At 37.3% G+C, this 15,305-nt stretch overlaps 1 protein-coding gene across 1 annotated transcript in view; it reads left to right on the forward strand.

The window, feature by feature from the left end:
• LOC103022545 (diacylglycerol kinase theta) overlaps window positions 1-11,081 on the forward strand; it is a 48,653-nt gene extending 37,572 nt beyond the window's left edge. The window contains exons 10-23 of the mRNA XM_022676379.2: window positions 354-444; window positions 619-673; window positions 1,386-1,447; window positions 1,569-1,719; window positions 2,094-2,132; window positions 3,522-3,637; window positions 4,651-4,802; window positions 5,822-5,970; window positions 6,998-7,176; window positions 7,300-7,400; window positions 8,621-8,767; window positions 8,947-9,058; window positions 9,743-9,895; window positions 10,574-11,081. Coding sequence (XP_022532100.2) covers window positions 354-444; window positions 619-673; window positions 1,386-1,447; window positions 1,569-1,719; window positions 2,094-2,132; window positions 3,522-3,637; window positions 4,651-4,802; window positions 5,822-5,970; window positions 6,998-7,176; window positions 7,300-7,400; window positions 8,621-8,767; window positions 8,947-9,058; window positions 9,743-9,895; window positions 10,574-10,675 — 1,609 coding nt within the window. The 3' untranslated portion in view covers window positions 10,676-11,081. The remainder of the gene's footprint in view (window positions 1-353; window positions 445-618; window positions 674-1,385; window positions 1,448-1,568; window positions 1,720-2,093; window positions 2,133-3,521; window positions 3,638-4,650; window positions 4,803-5,821; window positions 5,971-6,997; window positions 7,177-7,299; window positions 7,401-8,620; window positions 8,768-8,946; window positions 9,059-9,742; window positions 9,896-10,573) is intronic.
• The last annotated feature ends 4,224 nt before the right edge of the window (window positions 11,082-15,305 follow it).

Consider the following 15,305-nt stretch of genomic DNA (forward strand, 5'->3'; position numbering starts at 1 on the left):
AGAACACCATGCCCATTATTGTATATGTATATATAATATGTATATATATAGTGTGTAAGATAGCAATCACAATATGCAAATAAATCAATAATATCGCCTCCCTGGTGACATCCAGCCATCTGTGTCTTACCGCTATCAGAGGCACACTGCTCGGCCCAATCAGCTCTCTCTCCTGCCCCGCCCCTAAACCCATACATCACCCAGTTTCCCACCCAAACTACCCCACCCTCCAAATTTGAGCTGAGCGGTTTTCCCTGTGTGTTCTGATTATAACTTAAAGTTTATGATTGGTGATGTAATATGAGACTGTGTGTGTGTGTGTGTGTGTGTGTGTGTGTGTGTTTTGGATGCAGGTCTGGTATTGCTTATATATCCATCACTGTTGGGAAGAGCAGTACTGTAGACTCTGTCCTGAAAGAAGTGCTGATTCAGCTCGGCAAACAGGTAACAGTCCTTCATCTTTACCTTTTAATCAACACTATTACTGGTATACACGTCTGAATGATACTAGATAATACATAATATAATGTATAATAGATAAGATGGTACTGTTTAGCTAAAACTAGCTGTGTGTGTGTGTGTGTGTGTGTGTGTGTGTGTGTGTCTATAAATGTATAGGATGAAAACCCTGAACATTTCAACCTTATGGAAGTTTTCATGAGCAGCAAACAAGGTATATATTTATTTTAGGAATAAAATTCATGTGTGTGTATACAGCTTATAAATAAAAGATCACTTCAAAAGTATGAGTTTTTTTTTTATTTTACCTCATTGAAAACCTCTGGAATAAAATCAAGAGGAAGATGGATGATCACAAGCCATCAAACCACCAAACTGAACTGCTTGATTTTTTACACCAGGAGTAAAGCAGCATAAAGTTATCCAAAAGCAGTGTGTAAGACTGGTGGAGGAGGAGAACATGATGCCAAGATGCATGAAAACAAAAACTGTGATTAAAAACCAACCAGGGTTATTCCACCAAATATTGATTTCTGAACTCTTAAAACTTTATGAATATGAACTTTGTTTTATTTGTATTATTTGAGGTCTGAAAGCTCTGCATCTTTTTTGTTATTTCAGTCATTTCTCATTTTCTGCCTATTATAAATAAATGCTCTAAATAACTAAAATAATTTTATTTGGAATTTGGGAGAAATGTTTTCTGTAGTTTATAGAATAAAACAACAATGTTCATTTTACTCAAACATAAACCTATAAATAGCAAAATCAGAGAAACTGATTCAGAAACTGAAGTGCTCTCTTAATTTTTTCCAGAGCTGTATTTAAAAATTTGATACGTAAAAGCTTACTTTTACTAATAGGTGTGAGTGTAAAAAAAAAAGTGTGCAGAGTGTGTACATTAATTGTTTGTGGTTGTCCTGCAGTGCAGCGGCAGGTTCTGGCTGGTCAGGAGCTGCTGCTGGAGAAGCTGAGGGAGATCAGGAAGGTAAGTGTGTGTGTGTGTGTGTGTGTGTTTGGTGAGTGTGGTTAAGCAATCGAAAATCATTTGTTTGTTCTGAAACTGCACTTTCTCAGTTCCTAATTCATCATGATTGTGTGTGTTTCAGATTTCCCTGCGGCAGATGAATCAGACGCGGTTCTACGTCGTGGAGAACCAGAATCGGGTGGTGCAGGTGGAGCTGCTGCTGGGAGGACTTCCACAGAATCTCAACACTGAGGAGTACACACAGCTCCTCCAGCAGCACCTGGAGATTAAGAGTTAGTCTCCGTTTACCTTTATAGCTAAAATTACTACTGTCCTAGTCCTGTACAGCTCGGATCTTTCAGCAGGAAAACAGAGAGTTTCTGAAGAGGTAGAAACAGAACTCTGGGAACTTAATCCCAGTTCTTATTATAGAGCAGTAGATGATATAGATTTGCCATATACTAATTTAATTATTTAATGTCCAATAACTATCAAATATCTGAAAAAAAAAGAACATTGCAACCTTAAATTCAGTGTATAAAAAGTGGATTGATATGGACTCCAATAAAGGAGTGTTTTTACACTGACCAGAAAGACAGTATGTCCCTAAGTCCCTAGTCATTCTCTCTCTCTCTCTCTCTCTCTCTCTCTCTCTCTCTCTCTGCAGGTCACTTGGTCACTATCAGTCAGGTGTACGCTGGACAAGGTAAGCAACCCATCCCATCATTTCACTGCAGCAACATTCCATAGCAACTGTTGCCGTTCACCTGGACTCTGGGGAGAGAGAGGATAATGTGGTGTGTGTGTGATGGAGCGAAAGAGAGAGAGAGAGAGAGAGAAGGAGACAGGTGAACAAACAGACATATAGACAGAAAGATAGACAGAGTGAAAGAGAGCAACAGATAGCAGATAGAGTGACAGAGAGAGAAATAGCACAACATAGAGAGACAGAAAGAGAGAGAGACAGAGAATAAAAGAGAGAAAAAGTGTCAGAGAGACTAATAGAGGGGAGGGAGACAGACAAAGAGTAAAAGAGAGAGACAGAGACAGACTAATAGAGGAGACAGGCAGAGAGAGAGATAGACTAATAGAGAGAGATATAGAGTGAGAGAGAGGCAGACTCTCTCAGATAGAGGAGAAAGACAGAAAGGTAGAGAGAGAGAGAAAGAGAAAGAGAGATCGACAGACAGGCACACAGATAGAGGAGAGAGACAGACAGATATAGAGACAGATATATATACAGGGAGACAGACTGAGAGAAAGAGAGAAAGTGAGAGAGAGAGAGAGAGACAGAAAGAGAGGCAGACAGATATAGGGGCAGACAGACAGACAGAGAGAAACAGAAAAAGAGAGAGAGGCAGAGTTAAAAAGAGATAGATACATACTAATAAAGGGAGAGAGACAGACTGATAGAGAGAGAAGGACAGGGTGAAAGAGAGAGAGATAGACTAATAGAGAGAGATAGAGAAAGAGAGGCATACTCTCTCAGAGGAGACAGAAAGATAGAGAGACAAGCAGAAATAGACAGACAGAGAGAGAGTGAAAGAGAGAGAGACATACAGAAAGAGAGAGACAGAGAGAGAAAGACTGATAGAGAGAGAGAGAGAAAGAGAATGTTAGACAGGTAGAGATGGACAGAAGCTGCTGTATGCTCTAGTATTGTTTTTAATGGCAGTGATTGTTGTGATACCGGCCTTTAGCCTGAATTCAGACCTGCTGACGCTCACTGGCTGTGTGTGTAGCAGAATAAACACACTGCTGAATGAGTGTGTGTGTGTGTGTGTGTGTGTGTATGCTGCTACAGCACTGCTACAGTGTGTTCTACACACACTGTACTCAGTCTATAAAAGTGCTCCTTGTTAGAAACACGAGGAAGCACGAGGTGGAGCTGGCAGCTGCTCTTCATCGCCTCCACAGCTTCAGTCCTGAATTTACAGACCCCGATCTCTCAAACCCACTGACCTCAGATACCCCCGCACCCTGCCTCCTCATCAGAGTGAAGTGTTCTAACCGTGCTGTGCTGAGCTGTGCTCAGGTGTGTTCTTAGGTGTGTGACCAGGTGTGTGTGTGTGTGTGATGTTCTGTGCTGGTACAGGTGCGGTGGCTCTGCAGATCAGCTGTTTCTCTGAAGCAGAGCGGATCTACATGCTGGCCAGGGACACCAGCATTAACGGCAAGCAGCTCACCTGTCTAGTCATACCTGAGATCATGGTACGGGTTTCATTCACTCTCTCACTCACTGATTTACTCTCGTTTTATCTCACAATAGAGCTATAGGGGTTTAACCCCCCAGTGTTGAGCAGTAGAGCAGTGGAACTGGGTTCTCTGGTATGATGGAGCTATGGAACTACAAAACTACAAAAAATATATTATAACATAAAAAAATAGTAAATTATAATAGAAAGTCAGGTGAAGGTGTGGGGATAAGGTGAATGTGGTCATCATACATCATCTCTGAAATTTGTTAGATACATCTAGCATGGAAAGTCACAGTCACAGTAGACACAGTTACTCCAACAAAAGCAGGGTGAACAGTTTCGACGAATATAGGGCCCTATTTTAGAGATCTAAAAGTTGTAAGAGTTCAGAAATCAATATTTGGGTTTTTAATCACAGTTTATTTCATGCATCTTAGCATCATGTTCTCCTCCTCCACCAGTCTGACACACTGCTTTTGGATAACTTTATGCTGCTTTACTCCTGGTGCAAAAATTCAAGCAGTTCAGTTTGGTGGTTTGATGGTTTGTGATCATCCATCTTCCTCTTAATTATTTTCTAGAGGTTTTCAATTTTGTAAAATCTAAGAAATGCAGCATTTTTAAGTGCTCTCTTATTTCCAGGGCTGTATATTTTCAGAGAAATTGTGTGTGTGTGTGTGTGTGTGTGTGTGTGTGTGTGTGTGTGTTTGTGTGTGTTTGTGTGTGTGTGTGTGTGTTTGTGTGTGTTTGTGTGTGTTTGTGTGTGTGTGTGTGTGTGTGTGTGTGTGTGTGTGTGTGTGTGTGTGTGTGTGTGTGTGTGTGTGTGTGTGTGTATTTGCAAATCTGTGTCATCAATCGGTGCAACTTAAAGTAGCTGAATGCAGCATTTATTAAAATACAGAGGTGTCTTTAAACATTTATAGAAATGCATGAGACTAAACTACAGACACCAGCGCCCTCTAGTGGACAGCTGTTGAACAGGTATTACACTGTAATAACATTTTAAATTAATGTGTGCTCTTACAGAAGAGTAAACTAATCCAGGGCTGCTCTCCCCTGCTGGTCTTCGTCAATCCGAAGAGCGGAGGCCTGAAGGGCAGAGAGATCCTCTATGGCTTCAGGAAGCTTCTGAACCCCCATCAGGTGTTTGAGCTGACCAGCGGAGGGCCGTTACCTGGGTAAGATCATGAAATATTAAATACACATCTTTGAACATGTCTCCTAAACCATCGCTGATTGGTGGAAACTTCACACTAGACCTCGAGCAGTTTGGACTGTGTGTCTCTCCACTCTTCCTCCAGACTCTGATCCTTTGATTTCCTTTAAATGAAATGTAAAATTTACTGATGATCAGTGATGGTTTGGAGAGTCATGTCTGTCATCTGCTGGTGTTGATCCACTGTGTTTTATTATCAGTATAAGTCAGTATAGCAATATAGCAAGTATAGCAAAATCTTACAGAACTTCATCTTCATGCTTCCCTCTGCTGCTGACAACTTTTATGGAGATGAGGATTTCATTTTCCAGCAGGATTTGGCACACTGCCCACACTGCCAAAAGTACCAATTGATGTTATATAACATTCAAATTTTCTGAGACACTGATTTTTGTGTTTTCATTGGCTGTAAGCTTCATAATCATAAAAGCCTTTAACAATAAAGCACTTAAAAAAGATCACTCTGTGTGTGATACATCTATATAAAATAGTATATAGAGTTTCACGTTTTTAACTGAATTACTTAAATAAAGTAACTTCTTAATGATATTTTAATGATAATGTGATTCTGTGATACTCAATATATCATAATTATTAGATTAACAATTCTCTATTATTATCTATTATAACAGATACAGCATAAAATACTCTTAAATAATCAAATACCAGGAATTATGGGTTTATTTGCGTCGGTTTCACAGAATTTAACAACCATTATTCCTCACCACAGGTTTATTGACCCTATTTATTCAATTACAGCACCACCATATGAAGAAATGAAGCAGTAACTTTAGTAAATCTAATTGTAGGGCGAGTCTTAGGGAGTTTAGAGCTCCTATGTTTTAAGTAACATATCAATATTTGATGCCATGTATGAATAAAATACTCTGAATCGCGTTATAGTTACAGTATACTGTTTTTTTTTCTCTATTCTACACTATGTAACGCTTCTCCCTGTGTGTGGTTTATCATGTTGTGCAGGCTGCACACTTTCCGGGAGGTCCCGCACTTCAGGATGCTGGTGTGTGGGGGAGACGGGACGGTGGGCTGGGTGCTGGGAGTGCTGGAAGCCATCAGACACAAACTGTCCTGCCCTGAGCCAGCTATTAGTATTGTCCCTCTCGGCACAGGTGAGGATTTATCATTCTGGACTAGTGCTGGACGATGTGAATTTAAATCATTATCACAATAATTGAAAAAGATATATATCCTTTTGGTATGTGCTGGGGAGACACCTGTATATCTGGACATAAAATATTAACAGAATTTGTGAAAAGGATTTAAAAATAACCTGATGAATCGATTATGCAAGATTACATCAGTAAGAGAAAAATGTAATGAATTGTCTGTTAATTGCCCAGCCCTGTACTGTACCTACCAGAGCATGACCAAATATGAAAAAATAGTTGTTAATAACAATAACTGATTTTATTATATTCTGACTAGTGATAATATTTACATCGTTATATTACTTTTTTATATATTTATAAATGTTCTTTATATATAAAACATATATTCTTAAATGACCTATAAATCAGTTCACATTATAGAAAAATACTTACTTTTAAATAAAATATCTTGTCATTTTTTATTTAATGGGAATATGTTGTTGATACTTTAAACATTAATTATGTATTTTTGTGCAATACTGGCAAAGTACTTGAAAGCATTGGTTTCAAATATACTATGATCCTCAATATCAGCCAGTACAGACAGTATGGGTTGGTTTCTCAGATTTAAACTAAATAAAGGACTGAGCTTAAGTTTAGTTTGATGATGAATATTAGAAATTATGTATATTTTAGGTTTAGACTCATTCTGGATCTATAAAAATATTTCATCCTAGTTAAAGGTTTATAATTGTAGGAAAATGATTGTACTTCTTTGTCGGCAGAATTACTGCTTTATTTTACGTTTAATGTTCTTTATGTACTTCTGAGCAAATCAGTCATAAAAAGCATGAACCAAACAGATCAAAAACAAATAGAAAAGTATATTACTGTGTGTTTGCTTTGCTACAGAAATACTACCTTGAAAAGATAATAATAAATTGGTCTGTAATCTCCATATAATTACAGTTGTGTAGTTGTAGTCCTAATTACTGATAACAATAATGATCCATCCGTTGTTCTTCTGTGTGTGTGTGTGTGTGTTTAGGTAATGACCTGGCGCGGGTTCTGAGGTGGGGTGCCGGCTACAGTGGAGATGACCCCTATAACGTTTTGGTGTCAGTGAGCGAGGCAGATGAGGTGGAGATGGACAGGTGGACCATTCTGTTTGATGCTCAGGAGATGAATGAGGACGGTACTCAGAACGGCTTCCTGGAGCCTCCGAAGGTACAGAATCACTTACCTCCAGTATGTCTTTACCAGCATTTCACCAAGACTATAAAGAGTTCTGTGTGTATGTTGCCTTTGACTTGTGTATAAATTAAATGTGTATATGTGTGTGTGTGTCAGATAGTGCAGATGAATAATTACTTTGGTCTGGGGATTGATGCTGAGCTCAGCCTGGACTTTCATCACGCTCGAGAAGAAGAACCAGGCAAATTCAACAGCAGGTCAGTGTCTCAGTGTAATATTACTACACTATGTGTATTTGGTACTATGTGTATATTATGTCCAGTCATTGCTGAACACAATCATTGAATGCTTTTAGCTACTCTAAGTTTGAATTGCTGGTTTGAATCCCGGTCATGCAGCTTGCCGTCAGCTTCCGGAGTCCTGAGAAAGCACAATTGGCTCTCTTGTTACAGTAGATGGTGCTCTTTCCCCTCATCACTCCTAGGGTGATGTGGATCAGCACAAGGCTGCGTCTGTGAGCTGACTTATCAGAACCACAGACTAGCTTTTCTCCGAGGATTAGCGCTGCTGTGATGCTACTCAGTAATGCTACAGCATCATCAGTGATGGGGGATATACAGCTGACTAGCAGCTGAATGGGTGGGACAATTAGCCTAGCTAAACTGGGAAGAAAAATGGGAGAAATTAGAAATTAATCTTTAAATATAAAATAAATAAGAAGAAATGCATAAGCAAAGGTCCCAATACTTTTGTATTCTATTAAGCCATAATCTATACTATATATCATATTATATACTGTGCACTTTTGTGTTCTTTTTTTTATATATTTGTACATACATTATTAATTTGTACAAAAAAAAAAATCTATATTTATATCTTTTTTTTCGGACTGATTTTTGTGTGTTTTTACTGGTATGATTTAAACAGTTGTTTGTCAAAGCATGTCACTAGTAAATATACTTTGAGGTTTATTTTAAATTAATTATATTATTTTATACTATTATATATTTTTTTCATAATGTATCAAAGCACACATAGAACATAGACGTTTTATTTGCACATATATTCTGTATCAGTATTACAGAGGCTAGAAGCAGCTCTCTGTTATTTAAAAGCCCTTCAGACACTTTACAACTACCAGCTACGCTCTGTGTACCACGAGTGGAGAGCTTGTTTTAAGAGGCTATTGAATACGAGCACCTGCTGTCTGTATAAAAATATCCATAATACAGTTTATTACAGTATAACAGCTCTTCAGTACAGACAGCTTATTTTACCTGTATTACAGCACCTCTCAGAACTATGTGATCATATGTATAAGTACATCCTCAAAAAACTAAAAGCCCCTGAGCGTATTATCACACACTGCTGTGGAGTACCCTCTGCAAACTAACACTGTTTATTACGACTCCCTAATACTGTATAAATCCTGATTGTATTACATGTTATATATTATATATTTTTTTTTGTTTTGCAGGTTTCATAATAAAGGCGTGTACGTGAAGGTTGGCCTGCAGAAGCTCAGTCACACTCGAAACCTCCATAAAGACCTGAAACTGGAAGTGGATAAGCAGGACATAGAGCTGCCCAGCATAGAGGGACTCATCTTCCTCAACATCCCCAGGTGAAATATGGATAAAAATTAAGATTAAATGTCCTTATGTTTGCATATACTCATCATCAAAGAAATGGTTGCACCCGGAATGAAGATAAAAGTTACCAGGAACCATAAATAACGTTTTTATTGAAGCTGCCGAATTCTTTCACATGCATTATACTGTATAAGTGTACGTTTGTTTGCAGTTGGGGATCAGGAGCTGATCTGTGGGGATCAGACAGTGACTCTCGATTTGAGAAGCCTAGAATAGATGATGGTATGCTGGAAGTAGTGGGAGTGACTGGAGTGGTACACATGGTAAGTCTCTGTCTCTCTCTTCGTAAAAAATATTGTACCAAATACCGTATTTTTCAAATATAAGAATCCTTTATTACTTTAAGCATTACAGCTTACAAGCTTACACCTTATAATGCGCTTGCCTTATGCCCTATCTGTACAGGATTCATTTCTCAGGGGGTTCTGGGTAGTTTTCTCTTTTATCTTCGTCCTCTGAGAAAATTACAGGCTGAATTATCTACTGTTTTTCTCTGAACTCCGTGCTCCTCCGGTAATTTTAGTCCCGTTCGGACGCACATCTCTGAGTTTCGTCTTTTTGTGTTTAATAAAATAGCTATTTGTCCACTGCCGCACACCGTAATTACACATTGGGCGTGCCACAATTTCCACGGAGATCCACGTAAAAAAACACAACAGCAAGTGGAAATGGAGGAGCTAATGAACGCGATGATGTCATGTGACTGAGGAAGCCTAAAAACTCACTGTTTTTTTAATTGCTGTCCTGATGCAAGAGTTTTATCACCGAGTAGAACGGTATTGGTGGACTATTCTCAGTCAACAGGCTGTTTATTGGTGTTTAAGAACTCCAGCAGCACTGCTGTGCCTGATACTCCCATGCTAATAGTGTGCCAATGTAATAAAATCAAATAATAATAATAATAATAATAATAATAATAGCTGTGTCTCTGTGGTGGTCTGTTTCAGGGTCAGGTCCAGAGTGGGCTGCGCTCAGGGATCCGGATTGCCCAGGGCAGCTACATCCGCATCACAGTGACCAAACCCATCCCAGTGCAGGTGGACGGGGAGCCGTGGATTCAAGCACCCGGACAAATCATCATCTCCGCTGCTGGACCAAAGGTACGGGATTGGCTTATTGTACAATAAACTCAGTAGCAGTCAAAAGTGTGGACACATAGTGAATGAATAGTGATCTATCAGACTATGAAGGAACACATAAGGAATCATGTAGTAACTTAAACAAAGTGTTAAACAAACCAAAAATACTCTCTTATCTGAGGCTGGTCACTTGAACTTATCCTGTACAACAGAGGGAACTCTTGCTCTTCCTTTCCTGGAGCGGTCCTGATTAGTGCCAGTTCCATCATTATAATTGAGGATACTTTCAAAGCTCTTGAAATTCCTTTTTTTCTAGTGCAATAATGTTGCTTGTTTTTCCAAAATATTTTTTTTTTTTATGTTTCACTGCTTTACTACTTTAAAAAAGAAAACAAAATATTAGGCATAATAGCTTTACCTAACATTAAAACACAACTTTGGATTATGTTTTAGTTTGAGTTATTGCAGGGGATGGTTATTATATGTTGATTACAATAATTAAGGCAAGCAGAAGAAGTTTTATACTGAATAAAACCTTTGAACTATTTTTCCTAGATCTTCATACTTTTAAATGGGTCAATTTGACCCGTAACATAACAGGAGGGTTAAAATAATGAAAAACACTGAATTTAAGGTGTGTCCGAACATTTGAATGGTACTGAATATATTTTAGGGTAAAAATTATATTATATTCTGTAGGTGCACATGCTGAAGAAGTCCAAGACCAAGCAGAAGAAGCAGTCTGGCAGTGTGAAGGAGGGACGATCCGAGAGCCCAGCGCGAGAGGATGGAGCGAACTGACTCTCTCACACCCATACACACACACACACATTCAGTGCACACACACACTCAGTGCACACACACTCAGAATACCAGCAGACAGCTGGATATCACCGTGATGCAGGCCACTGGGTTAACAAGGCTCCGCCTCAGCGCACACTCCCATAACGAGAGCTCACAGTGTCCGCAGGGTTACAGATCACTCCATCAGAGAGAGAATATATAGTGTATAATATAAAGTCTAGAAAGTAAAGGTATTGCATAATCTATAGTGCATAGTGTCCTCCAGGGGGATCTGTTCCAATATCCAGAGAATTAAGCTCACTTAAATGCACCCTATTCCCTGCTGACCTCCCCTATTCACTTATTTTACATTTTATCTACCCCACGATGAGGATGCTGAGCATCTGATGATGTAATTATGTTATTTAAATCTGAAATATATTTACTTAAAGAATAAAGACAGGAAAGACACAGGCCAAGTAGTTAGAAAAAGATAGAAGAAGATAAAATATTGAAATGGAACGCAGCATCAAAACTGCCTTTTAATTGTTCTTTTTTCTGTACTCAGTAAAGAAAATTTAGCTCTTTTCTCTTTTTGGCCGCGTTCACATTACCAGGCTGAAGTGAATCAGAATTTTTTACTTAATTTTACACAGATCTCATTTTTTTATTTTTAAGAATATAATTGGAAAAGTTACTTTATTTCAGTTATTCAGTTTAGAATGTGAAACTCATATATCATTATATAGATGTATTAAACACAGAGTGATCTATCTTAAGCGATTATTACTTTTATTGTTGATGATTATTTTTGGCTTACAGCCAATGAAAACCCAAAAATCAGTGTCTCAGAAAATTTGAATATTATATAAGAGCCATCAGTCATCTGCTGGGGTTGATCCACTGTGTTTTATTATCAAGTCTAAAGTCAGTGCAGTTTTGTTTTCCCACAAAATCTTACAGCACTTCATGCTGGCAACAACTTTTATGGAGACGCGAATTTCATTTTCCAGCAGGACTTTGCCAAAATGTCCAATTTCACACTGCCAAAAGTACCAATTGGTCTTATATAATATTTTAATTTTCTGAAACAATGATTTTTGGGTTTTCATTGGCTATAAGCTTCATAATCATCAACAATAAAAGAAATAAATGCTTAAAATAGATCACTCTGTGTTTAATACATCTATATAATATGAGTTTCACATTTTGAACTGAATTATTGATCAACATCATCCTAGGAGTGATGAGGGGAAAGAGAGAGCGCCATCTACTGTACCCACCCAAAGAGAGAGCAAGACCAATTGTGCTCTCTCGGGGGTCTGGCAGCTGATGGCAAGCTGCAAGACTGGGATTCGAACCAGCGATCTTCCGATCATAGTGACAGTGCTTTTATACCACTGGACCACTCAAAGCCCTGTATTGTAAGAAGTTTAAATCGATTAAACTTTTATTTTTCACTGTGAACCTGGCTTTACATCGTCCAAATATTCAAATCAGTTCTGACTTGATTTTGTTTTGAATTGATCATTAAGGCCTGTAATGTGAATATTTAGCCTTATATAAAGAGTTTAGCTCTTTCACCTCCCACTTTTAAGCATCATTCCACTTCATGAATTATTGGAATTACCATTGCAATAAACATGGGGTCGGTTGCACCAAGTAAAAGAGACCTTTAATATAAGCACTTGCATCAAGCCAGACATTTTACTTACAAGTTTACATGTACTTTATTTTCATGCAATTTATTTGACTGTTAATGTTACTGTGTAACCAACATATATTACCTGATTACCTGATATGTAAATGCAGTAGCAACCTCGCGCCTGCACACACACACACACACACCTGTGTACCTGTGCAGAACAGGTTGCACAGCAATGTGCAACAATCACAGCAAAGTGAGAGCAGTGGAACTTTAGTTTGGAGCACTGAAAACAATCTTTATTTCTTTCTTTCTCCAACTCCTGCTGGACCGCTGAGGAGGACAGAGTCAGATAAATGGCTGTAGAAACATAAAAATGATGTTTAGCGCAGTTTGACGAAGCTGCAAGGAGTTTGGAGACGTTGAAGCAGCAGAATATTTGCAGACCTGGAGCCAGATTCACAAAAACCTCTGAAGAACCTAAGATTAAAATGTATTTGTCTGGACATTTCTTAGAAATGCTTCTTAAAAAAAGTACGTATTTAATTGAATTTAAGTCTGACACATGGGCATGCAATTTGACATTGAATAAAAAATAATTAACTGTGTAATTACACATTAACTATCATGTAATAACAGTGTAACTACTGGTGAAATGCACATTGTACATGTTTTTTACAACATTTTGTCCATTCTCCCATGATAAAATGTGAATAATGATTTTAGTATTAAAAGGCAATCACAGCAAATAGTACATACCACACAAAAGATAAATATATGGAGAAATATACATTTATACATAAGTTATAATACACACTTGTACTAATACTATGCCCTATTAGGCACAAGTCAAAATTGGTGCTAACACACACGTGCAATTATGTAACCTGTACAAGTGTAATTAATCTGTAATAATGCATAATTCCCCAGTAGTTACACTGTTATTACATGATTATTAATGTTTAATTACACATATATTAAACACAGTTATAAAAAAACACCTATTACAAAGTAGTACCAAAACTAGTATTGTGATATAGAAGCGAAAAAAAAGACTCTGAACTGTGGGATATGTGGGCGGGGTCTCTTGCATTTAATATGAATGTGATTTTGCTGTTCACATGGACAATGCTAGCCAGAAGCCTCCAGTCATCATCATTAATAAATAGTGATAGTAGCTTCTTTATTCTATTCCTGGTACACACAAAAATAAATAAATATAATAAATATAACTTCAGATATGCAGTATCCATTATGCACATCCATTTTTTTTGTACTGCTGTCCCAAGACTTTTGGCATGCGGTGGTGTACTCGATGACGCAAGCGTCTAAAATGTATAGCTGGAGTTATATTATTTTATTATATTTATATAATTATTAAAACAGACCAAGAAGTGTTTTTTCCTTCATTTATACTTATGTTTATATGTGCTAAAATTAAATTAAATAATAATTTAAATTCAGTTTGTTTCACATTTAAGTCATAAAAAACTGGTAATTAAAAAAAAGAAAAGAAAGTTTAAGTTGGAGTCTAATCTATGTAACTGTTTCTACTGTCCAGAGAAGCTGTTTTACTAGATTTTGGAGCATTGCTGTGAGGATTTGATTGTATTTAAACACAAAAACTTATATCGTTCCTAAAAATGAAAAAACAAAAGATTTGGAGGTTTATACGCCTCTATTTCCCACGCCTGGCTATAGGTATAGCATCAGGAGCTTCATATATTTCACATTTGTGCCCATGTGCTCCAGAGAGTCCTATTCTATTGGCAGAATTCCTTATTTATAGGAAATTGTGTCAGCAATGGGCAAATGGTATTATTCTCTTATTGGGCCATAATTTTAACCACAAAGCACCATCCACAGAAAAATAATCTATTTACACCAAATGGTAGCTGGTTTTAAACTGGATTTTTTTTCAGCAGAAATGTCACGTGATCTGAATTTACCATTTACGAAGATTCTAATGAACTTTTAAACTTTTAAGCGTTTTGTGAATCTGGTTTCTGGTCTTAGATGTGTGTATTAGTATGTGTGTGTGTGTATAAGTGCTCAATATAAGCATTCCCATTGGCTGGTCATAGTCATGTGGTCGTGTCAATCAAGTGTGGCCTTTTTTCCAATCAGAGTTCATCATGTTCTGGATGAAGCATGAAAAAAATACGTTTTAGCGCTTTTTTGTTCGTTTTTTTTTTTTTCTTTCGTTTTTGTTCGTTTTTATACGTAAGTGTGTGTGTGTGTGTGTAGACGAACTCTCGTACCTGGAGCTACTGGCACTGTGCGTTTTTAGGTGTTTTTTAGACAAATGTTTGCAGAGTTGTAAACGTGTTTATTGTATAGCTGTACAGTAAGACGTATGTAAGTAAGTGCAAGCACAATGCTTTAATATATAGTAATATATATATATATATATATATATATATATAAATATAAATACATAAATATATACACTGTGTCGTACTGTATACGTGTATTGGGTTGTACGGTGACTGGTCAGTCCTGTTCCAGCAGAGTTTCTATGTTTCTATGAGGCTGATTTTAAACGTATGACCGTTTTATCTGTGTAGCACAGCCAACAGCTTTGCTAAAGCTAACAAGCTAACGTTTTGCTTTATGCTAACTTTCTTTTCATCATTCTACCTCTGCAGTTTACACTCGTTCTTCTGCTACGTTCTGCTCTTCCGCTCTCCTCGTTTAATCTGTGGTTCGCTTGCCTTTTAGGAAATTATGGAAATTGAATTCTAAAGTCAGTAAATGATGGAAATTGAATTCTAAAGCTAGAAAATTATGGAAATTGAATTCTAAAGTCAGTAAATGATGAAAATTGAATTCTAAAGCTAGCAAATGATGAAAATTGAATTCTAAAGCTAGAAAATTATGGAATTTGAATTCTAAAAACAGTAAATGATGGAAGTTGAATTCTAAAGCTAGTGTCTGATGTACATTAAGCTCTTAAACTATTGAATTATGAAAATTCAATTCTAAAACTGAAATCCCAGATAT

This window comes from Astyanax mexicanus, chromosome 19, assembly GCF_023375975.1.
Source record: "Astyanax mexicanus isolate ESR-SI-001 chromosome 19, AstMex3_surface, whole genome shotgun sequence".
Classification (NCBI taxonomy): Eukaryota; Metazoa; Chordata; class Actinopteri; order Characiformes; family Acestrorhamphidae; genus Astyanax; species Astyanax mexicanus.